At 51.6% G+C, this 9,380-nt stretch overlaps 1 protein-coding gene across 1 annotated transcript; it reads right to left on the bottom strand.

The window, feature by feature from the left end:
• Positions 1 to 7,375: 7,375 nt before the first annotated feature.
• On the bottom strand, positions 7,376 to 8,800 carry LOC121677324 (proline-rich protein 36-like). The gene is made up of 3 exons (XM_042055828.1): positions 8,626 to 8,800; positions 7,608 to 8,123; positions 7,376 to 7,548 (listed from the first exon to the last, which is right to left on the bottom strand). Exons 1-3 carry the CDS (start codon positions 8,798 to 8,800, stop codon positions 7,376 to 7,378), a joined length of 864 nt encoding a protein of 287 aa, XP_041911762.1.
• Between the last annotated feature and the right edge of the window lie 580 nt (positions 8,801 to 9,380).

Genomic DNA, 9,380 nt, shown 5'->3' with positions numbered 1-9,380 from the left:
TCTTGGGGATGATTGTGTAGACAACGGCTTCTGTCAGCATCAGTGCCTTCTCATCCCTTCCTGGAGTGGGCCCAAATACTTTAGGTTATTATAACAGGCCAACTCTCACTGGGAGATTTACTTAATTCCCACAGCTTGGACAGGCAAAGCCTTCACTGTAGCCAGCAGCGTCCGGCACAGTGGCTAACTTGCTCCCATAGGCTGAAACACGCCATGGCTTGTTCCCGTTCCATCTCCCCTCCTACAGAGCTCTCTACAATCCTCCTGCAAAATCGATTATCACTTTTCATATGAGGTTAGATATCGACAGTCTCGTGGTGCTCACTTGACTTGGCACAGGTGAGGGAGGGTGTGACTCAGCCCCCACCCCCGATTTTACCTCCTTTCAGTCCTGGTGGCCTCTCTCTGTCCTGACCCCTGGAAGCCACCCTTCTTCCTCTGAGGCTTAGGGTATACTTCATTCACAGTCCCCTTCATCCTAGGACGGAGGGCCTTTTCCCATTAGCCCCAGGGTGTGGCCTAGAGAAACCCGAGGTATCGTTGTCTCCCTTACGGTGGGGCCTGCAGCCCTTGCGGATCCCGAAGCAGGCAGCCTTTTTATTCTTTTTGCTGTCACTCCACTAATGGTTTCTCCGAAAAGCTCCGAGCCTCCAGGCTGCGGCGTCAGCAGCTCTGGGTGGCCCAGTGCCCACTTCCTCCAGGTACACATGAGCTGAAAATCCGGGTCCCACCCACGTACCCACAGACCCACATACCCTGGCCTGGTCCTCCCCTCACTTCGCAGCCATTACAGTCTCAACCCGCAAATTTCCATCCCATCAAAGCTGACTCTAGCTTTCGGGGATCCCCCCTAGTGATGGTTTGGCCGGATCCCTGTGTTCTGTGACAAGACTTTTCCTCGGGGAGATGCAGCACACACTTCTGCTCACCCCCAGAGAGAAATCGCACGGCGCACCAAAGTCCAACCATGAGTGTTCTTGGGGTTACTTACAGGAGTATAGGTGAGGGGTTACGCACAGGAGCAGAAATGACTCAAAGACAGCTGTGTCACCAAAGCCCACCCCAGCATGGGTGACAAGACACAGAAATGGGGAACGTGGAGCACACTCGGCACAGCCTGCAGGCAGCTCAACAGGTCGGAGGCTGTCCTTTCCACGTGACTCAGTTGATCTATCTAGACTCTGGCTCGAGCTGATTTCTGCTTCTTCCAAGTCTGGTCCCCGTCTTTGCAGCTCAGCACTCTAGACCGGGAGGGGGGAGGGGCGGACACGGGACGGGGAGACGGGTGGGGGGGGACACACGACACACACGGGACCATACACTCTCAGCTTTTATGGCTCACTCTGGCAGGGAGGGGCCTAGTGAATTTGGTCAGTTTCAGAGAGTTCCTGAAGCTATTTTGAGTTATTTATCTTCCTGTTTAAAGAGCTTCCCTGCAGAATGGAATGTTTCCGTCTTGGAGGAGACTGTTCCACAAAGCTGCCCTGAGAATGGTTTCCTACCACCAGCAGAAGAAACTCACCTCCCCTTCCTAGCATGTCTTACCCCTGGTGCCTGACTGCCCTCTGAGGGAACAGAAGGTCTGTCTGGGATTCGTGACCTCTTTTAGCCAAGCTGACCAGTGTACCTATTTTGCTTGGGGACAAATCCTCAGCTGCCTGGTTTAAAAACAGGGTGAGAAAAAAAGCACAGCAGTCAAAAAAATGTGAGACAAAAGGTTTCATGTGTGAGAAGCAGAGGAAATCTGGACAAAAGAGAAGGCCAGGATCATCAGGTCTCTGCCATGGGCCCTGTGGATATGCTGGAGACCACACTGGGTCCCAGTGCACTGGGAAACAAAGATGAGGTTACGGATGAACCAGCTGTGCTTCCTTCCTGTGGTCCTAGAATTACCCTCACCTGGAAGGGACAAACAAACATGGAAAGATCCAGGCTCCTTTTTTTCCTAACCATGATGAGAATCAGATTCCTGAGAATTCCCTTAATTCTGAGGTTCCCTTTGGCAATAAGCCTCCTTAATTGTTCTGAAACTCACATGGCTGTTTAAGACAAAATTATAACATTGTATGTGGGTTTTATAATTTATGTAGATGTAATACATATGATATTCACAGCATGAAGGAAGGGGGCAGGGAGCAATGGACATCTGTGGTTACAAAGCTTCTACATTTTACTTGAAATAGGAACTCTAAGTGGACTGTGAAAAGTTAAGGATGCATTGTAATCCCTGAGGCAATCATTAAAGAATTAATGCAGAGAGGTATAGCTACAAACCCAATAGATAAATTTAAATGGAATTTTAAAATTCCAAAAGAAGGCAGGGAAGGAAGGATAAAGAAATAAAAAACAGAGGGGCAAAATAAAACTAAATTCAACCGTATCAATAATTACATTAAATGTTAATGGACTAAACATTCCAATTAAAAGGCAGAGATTGTCAGATGAGATTTTTTTTTTTAAAGACTTAATTATTTGCAGTCTACAGGAGATGTAATTCAAGTCTAAACACACAAGTTGAAATGACAGAGGAAAACAATCATACGTATATATGCAACCAATAAGGCGTTTCAAATGCATGCAGCAAAAATGGACAGATTTAAACAAAAAGATAGACAATTCCATAATTAGAGTTAGGGCTTGTTAGTAAGGTCAGGATTCACTGTCATTTGTCCTGATTCACTGTGAGGATTAATGTGTTTAGGAACTGGGCTGGCCTGTGGACTGTGGGTTGCAGGCTGATAAGACATTTCAAGAACTGACGTGGTTCCAGGTGATTTTTTCCCCTCCAAATCAGGGGATTTTAAAAATTATCATCCTTATTTTATGTGTACTTGAGAGTTCAGGCATATATATGTGTGTGTTTGTGTGTGTGTGTGTGTGTGTGTGTGTGTGTGTATGTGTGTGTGTGTCGGTGCCTGAGGAAGCTAGAGGAATGTGTCAAGAGTCTCTGGAACTGGAGGTTACTTAATGAGCTGCCCAATATAGATGGTGGGAGCAGAACCAGGGTCTTCTTGAAGAGCAGCAAGTGCTCTTAACCACTGGGCCATCTCTCCAACCCCTAGATTATTTTTACCGTTTCTGAAGAGGCCATTGCCATGTGAACATCACCAGCACCCTCTTCTGTCAGTTCAGCTGTCCCCGAACTGGAATAATCCTAAAGTACTAGCCAGCGACGGCGAGGAGGCCAAAGCAGCCACGTTTGTTTCATTATTAGCCCCTCATGGCCCTTTCACAGCACACCTGAGGCGGTGGCTCTGGGGTCAAAGACCGCAGCAAGAGTCCAGCGTGCCCTCAGTTGTCACCACGGTTTGTTTGGTCCAGAGAAGCAAGAGGCAGCCAGTCCCTTCCAGGCTTGTCATGCATCACGACCAGAGGAACCCTTGTTAGAGCGGACAGCTGGGCCCTGTGCCCAGCGTTTCTGACTCAGCAGCTCTGAGGTGGGATATGATGCCACCGTCTGGGGGCGCACTGAAGAGCCAGGGGAAGGCCAAGGGAGCGCAGAGGAGGAAAGTCTTCCTTGACAGTGTCAACTGTCAAAGCTGGAGGGAAGGGTGAGGAGTGTGGCCGGAGAGTAGAGAAGCCTGGTTGGGTTAGCTGCAACCCAAATCAGGAAGGGCTTCCTCACTTAGAAGGAAGAACCCAGGTGCCACAGAAGTTCAAATCCCATGTGATCTACAGTTACATATTTTGTGTATCAAATGTGGTTGGGAGAGGGGCACGTGTTACAGTGCAGGACAGATCAGAGGGCAACTTGGGGGAGTTGGTTCTCTCCCCCTACCAGGTGTATTCTGGAAACTGAACTCAGTTGGCTTGGTTCCACGGGCCTTTTCCTGTTGAGCCATCTGGTTGACCCTAGCTGTGGCTATCTAAAAGATTGCCTAAACACTTGGGCCTCATTTTCCCAACCTGTAAATGACTCGCCAGTGAGAGAATGCTGGCGGGAAGCGGGCACGTGGCACAGGGCATGCTCAGTGGGGGCCGTGAGTGCAGCCGGCAGAGTGTGGAGGACCCAGGCTCCAAGTGGGCTTAGGTGGGTTAAGACAGCATGTCAAGCCGAGTCCAGGACAGCGTTTTCTGAACGTCTTCCTGAGCATACGAGAAAGTTCCAGGGCCCTTCTCAGACCCTTCCCTGCCTGAGTCAGGCTGTTCACCGGCCAGCTCCAGGCCTTCAAGCCCGCATCAAACTCAAAGCCAGGCCGAGGCTGCTGCAGCAAGCCAAGCAGCTCAGCCTTATCAGGCACCATCCAAGAGCACAAATGGCAGCCACTTTGAATTTTTCAAGCAAGCAAGCAAAGGGGATTTAGTTCATCTGCATTAAGGAGAGAGAATTCATCGCCACCCCACTTCATCCCCGTGTTCCAAGATAAAATGGTTCATTTCAATGGAAACTGAAACCCGGGGATGAATCCTTGCTGCAGCCTCTTGGGCTGTGGGTTAGAGGGTGGGGTGAGGAGTGTTCAGGCCAGGGCAGCAGGCCTTTTCCTCTCGCTCTTCTGGGGCTTCCATGTCGGCAACTCTATAGGCATATGGGTGCTGGTTGGGGGGAGGTGTCCAGAAATTGCAGCTTCTCACTTTTAAGCAGTCTGTCTTTTTACTCAGGTTCATGTTCCCTCCTGCCTAGCTGCCATTAAAGCTTTGGCCTTGTATGATTGTGCCCCCGGAGGCCATCAGAATAGATAAAGATGGCATGGCAATAGGAGGCATTCCTAGAGTTAGAACTTCCCCTGGCAGTTCTTGACCCCGAGTCTTGTCCACAGCTAGTTCGGACCCTGCCAAATGCTGGCTTGCCCTAGTACTGTCTTGGCCAAACCCTGCCGTGCCCCTTGCTCTTTGTGTGGCTTGATGAGAAACTAGGCAAAAGCCAGGCCTGGCCATCTTGGGGAAGCCTTGTTCGTGGTTGGAAATCATGAGTAAAGTTTGAAAACTAGCTGAAGAAAATCCTGCTTAGGGAAGCGAGTTTCCCAGCAGGGGGAATAAAGGCCAACTGGCAAGGCCCAACAAAACAAATCAGACAGCCTCTGGGTTGTCAAGGCCCAACGAAACAATCAGACAGCCTCTGGGCTGTTCACCTTCAGGGATCGCCCACCCTTCCCCAGCCCTCCTGAAGCATGGGAAACCAAGAGCTACTCACATTAAGGTGATTGTCTAAGAAGACTCAATGGAGACTTTGAAGCCAAATTCCTGTGCAGTTCCCTCTGCTATCCAGATTCGCTCACCCCGCCTTCTTCGACTCCTCCATCCAAAAGCAGTTTACATTATGCATCTGCTCCCCAAGGGCTGTTGGCCCTGGCAGAACCCTGGTACGGGTCCAAGGCTGAGACCTTCTGGGCCCTGTGTGGGGCAGAACAACTTAAAGGTGTAGGTGGATTTATCTCATCGGCCAAGTATTGCCGAGTGAGTGTCTGTGTGGAACAAAAGGACTGTGAACTCCTGCACTCAAGTCTTGTAAACCAGTCCCCCAGCTTTCCCAGCCTCCTGTGTGTGCTGGTTCTTTTCTTCCTGGAAAACTGGGGTGGCAGCTCCAGATAGAAGGGGGGCAGGGCCGGACCAGGTGGAACCAGGCTTCCAATTGCCTCACACCTCCCCATTCTCCAGCTGCAGTGGCAAATTGACTTCTATCTTCTTTGACCCAAAGCTTCCCTGTTTTCCCTCTGCTCTTGGGTCTCCACAGGGCAGCCTTCTTAAAGGGCACATCCAGGCCTGCCGATGGCCTGTGGTGCACACAGGTAAACAGTCAGCCGTGGGGCTGCAGGAGCCTGAGGAGACAATAGAAAGCCCTCTTTAGCCTCCTCCTCTATCATCCCCAATCTTTTGGGGTTTTTTGGAGACAGAGTCTCACTCTGTGGGTCTGGTTGGCCTGGAACTCACAGAGATCTGCCTTTCTCTGCCTCAGGTGCTGGATCAAAGCTGGGTGCCGTGTGGTCTCTGGAGTTTTGAGGACTGACCAGGAGGTACCCAGGAATGCAACAGGCCAAGGGACTGGAGAGTGGGTTAAGTATATATCCCACTTCCCCCAAGTTCTTTCCAACTCCTTGGGATCCCGTTGTAGCCAAGCTGCCTCTGAGAGTCCACAGGCTTGGTTTTAGTTTGAGTTCCAGCTTAAAAGTCTGTTTTCTGATCTTGTATCATTTTGGCCAGGTCTTTGCAGAATGTTCTAGGATCCTGACTTGGACTGCTAAAGAAGTAAAGCTCTCAGATAGGGAAAATGCTACCAGCTTTCTGTACCAGGACACTGGCCTAGACTACACACACACACACACACACACACACACACACACACACACACACAGAGGAAATAACCTGGCCTCCCAGTGCTAAGCCTGAGCCTTTGGTGATTTGGGGCAGGAAGGTGTCGACTCAACATCCTGTTTAAATTTGGCACTCGTCAAGGTTTTTAACAGGGGTTATGACCCACCCCCTCCCTTTCCCAGGCCTTTCTTACATATCCCTCTAATCAGTTTTAGCTTGGACTCTAATTCTGTTCTTTAGCTTGGAGCATGGGCCCTGGCCCAGCTGAGAGAGGAACGGTGTGATTTCTCTGAGCCCGGAGACCCAGATGGCAATTGGGGACCAGAAAGTGGGAAGAAGAAAGGAGAAAAGAACAGAGGGAGAGGACAGCAAAACCGAGACAAAAATGGGACGTCGGTGTGTGTGCAGTGTTGTGTTGTAACCTTGTACGTGTGTGCTCCGGCTAGGGGTGGTGCGGGAGGCTCCGAGGACTCGCAGCGGTGAAGGGGAAAGGCCTCATTACATCCGGGCTCAGCTGCCACGGATCTGAGTCCCCTGCTGGCCATCTGAGCAGAGGCTCTGCCTAGCAAGCACCCAGCCCCTGTGACTCCCTGGTGGAGAAGCCCACATTCCTGCCCAGCAAAGGCCCCTTTAATCAAGGCTCCAGACCCTTCCTGCAGCCGCCTGGGGGGGGGGGGGCTGTAACGCTAAACACATTAGTGTGTGAGATTGAAAGGTAACACATTCTCATGGAAGCCCTCGGAACAATGGGCCTCAGGTCTGGGTTTCATTTGGAGGAACTGTGTGGTGGGAATTTCTCTAATCAAATAAAAGAAAATGAAAAACTCTATCGTTTGCAAACTTTAATGCTCTTAATTGCATTAATTTGAAAAACACAAAGTCTTTCTGAGTATGGTGTTGGAGCTTGATAGGAGTGGAAGCTCACGGCTTGACTGGGGCAGAAGCCCGGCTCTGGTGGCAGCAGTCGGTGTGGCCAAGACTTGAAGGATACTCTGGCAGAGACTCAAATGATAGGTTAGCCTCTGTCCCTGCCACGGCCCCTCCCAGCCCTGGTATTTCCGGGACCTTATGGTGGCTGAAGAGGCCTGACAGCCCCATCAGGCCACTTGGCCCAGACCTGCTGCTGTCATTCACTCAGGAAGGGGGAGGGCAGACCCTCTGCTCTGTCAGCACCTACAGCCTGGTCCCAGCTGCTCTTCTTGAAGCATGTCCCACCCTGGATGCCTCTAGAAGCCCAAACCTCAGACTGTCCTTCATAGCCGTTCGGCTGTGCTAGACCTCCTTGACCCGGAACTCTGTCTGATGGAAAAGGAAGAAACAAGCCACAGGGCTAGTCTATCAAAATGGAGTGGGAGCACCTGGAGCTTGAGGGGTGGGAGCATCTGGAGTTTGAGGGTGGGAGCACTTGGAGCTTGAGGGTGGGAGCATCTGGAGCTTGAGGGGTGGGAGCACCTGGAGTTTGAGGGTGGGAGCACCTGAAGCTTGAGAGGTGGGAGCACCTGGAGTTTGAGGGGTGGGAGCACCTGGAGCTTGAGGGTGGGAACATCTGGAGTTTGAGGGTGGGAGCATCTGGAGCTTGAGGGGTGGGAGCATCTGGAGTTTGAGGGTGGGAGCATCTGGAGCTTGAGGGGTGGGAGCACCTGGAGTTTGAGGGTGGGAGCATCTGAAGCTTGAGGGTGGGAGCATCTGAAGCTTGAGAGGTGGGAGCATCTGGAGTTTGAGGGTAGGAGCACCTGGAGCTTGAGGGGTGGGAGCACCCTGGAGTTTGAGGGTGGGAGCACCTGGAGCTTGAGGGGTGGGAGCACCTGGAGTTTGAGGGTGGGAGCATCTGGAGTTTGAGGGTGGGAGCACCTGGAGTTTGAGGGTGGGAGCACCTGGAGCTTGAGAGGTGGGAGCACCCAGCCTTCCTTATCTGAGCCCTAGGTGCCTTCATCCCATTTCTCACTCAGGGTTAAAGGACTGTCCAGGGGCACAGAACTCACGGAGCCTGTAATGAACAGTTGTGGGTTGCCTGATCTAGCTTCTAGACTGAGCAGATTCTCTGCAAGAATGGTACAATCTCTCTCTCTCTCTCTCTCTCTCTCTCTCTCTCTCTCTCTCTCTCTCTCTCTCTCGGTTTTTCAAGACTGGGTTTCTCTGTAGCTTTGGAGCTTGTCCTGGAATTCATTCTGTAGACCAGGCTGGCCTCGAACTCACAGAGATCCACCTGTCACTGCCTCCTGAGTGCTAGGATTAAAGGCGTGCACTACCACCGCCTGGCAGAATGGTACAAGCTCTTAACAACCGAACTCTCTCTCCAGGCCTCGACCCCCTACCCCCACCCCCCACTCCTCAGCCCCATGTTCCTCCTTGTTCTTTAGCTTGTAGTAAATTTACCTCTTAAGTGTTTTTGAAACCCTGTGAGGTCTCCTTGAGAACTGACTGCCCTGAGGCTCAGAAGCAGGATTAGTCCTATGCCCCAGACAACTGAGACCCTGAGACATTGGCTGACACACAGTAGCAGAATCAGGACTAACATGCCAGAAACCGGCCCCACTACAGCATCCACCATGTGTCAGGTTCTTTGTGCCCGCGGAGCGCCCACTTCCATCAATACCCAAGTTTCTTGGCCACAGGTGGAATCCTCCCCTGCAGCACACTGCCTCCCAAAGACCAGGATGGGAAGCCAGGAGCTTCCAGAGCTCTTTTCAGAGTCTTTCTCTGTGAAGAATGCTGTCAGCCGTCAGCCAACACCACTTACTCAGAGCTCTGGGCGTGGACTAATGAGGGACACAGTCCTTGCCCAGACAGAATGGAGGCTTTTCATGAGGACAGATATGCAGCCCTCCGGAGGGAGTGGGGGAGGAAGGCCCAATTATATCTTGAAGGAGTCATGTGACTCCAAGTAAGCGAGACACCTCTTTCGGCCTCAGTTTCTCCCCATGTCTGAGAGGAACTACAGGTGCAGGGCTTGCTACTGGGATCTGTGATGTCTGAGAGTGGCACAGGGTAGCTGTGCCCATACAGTTCTCTGCAGTCCTGGCAAAGGTGACAAGCTCACCTTTACCCTGCAACCCAGCTGCCTGCTGAGAACTCAGTGTGCAAAGCGCAGGAGCGGAGCTCACGGAGGGGGGCCGTGGCCTGGGCGAAGA

This window comes from Arvicola amphibius, chromosome 10, assembly GCF_903992535.2.
Source record: "Arvicola amphibius chromosome 10, mArvAmp1.2, whole genome shotgun sequence".
In the NCBI taxonomy this organism is placed as follows: Eukaryota; Metazoa; Chordata; class Mammalia; order Rodentia; family Cricetidae; genus Arvicola; species Arvicola amphibius.
This window is presented reverse-complemented; position numbering and strand designations above follow the sequence as displayed.

Excerpts from the sequence above, each read along its gene's own strand:
- LOC121677324 (XM_042055828.1), bottom strand. The coding sequence starts at position 8,800 with ATGGTGGATGCTGTAGTGGGGCCGGTTTCTGGCATGTTAGTCCTGATT. Across the intron at positions 8,124-8,625 it reads GTTTCAAAAACACTTAAGAG|GTGCTCCCACCCTCAAACTC; the intron begins GTAAATTTACTA and ends CTCAAGCTCCAG. Across the intron at positions 7,549-7,607 it reads TCCCACCCCTCAAGCTCCAG|ACAGAGTTCCGGGTCAAGGA; the intron begins GTGCTCCCACTC and ends CTTTTCCATCAG.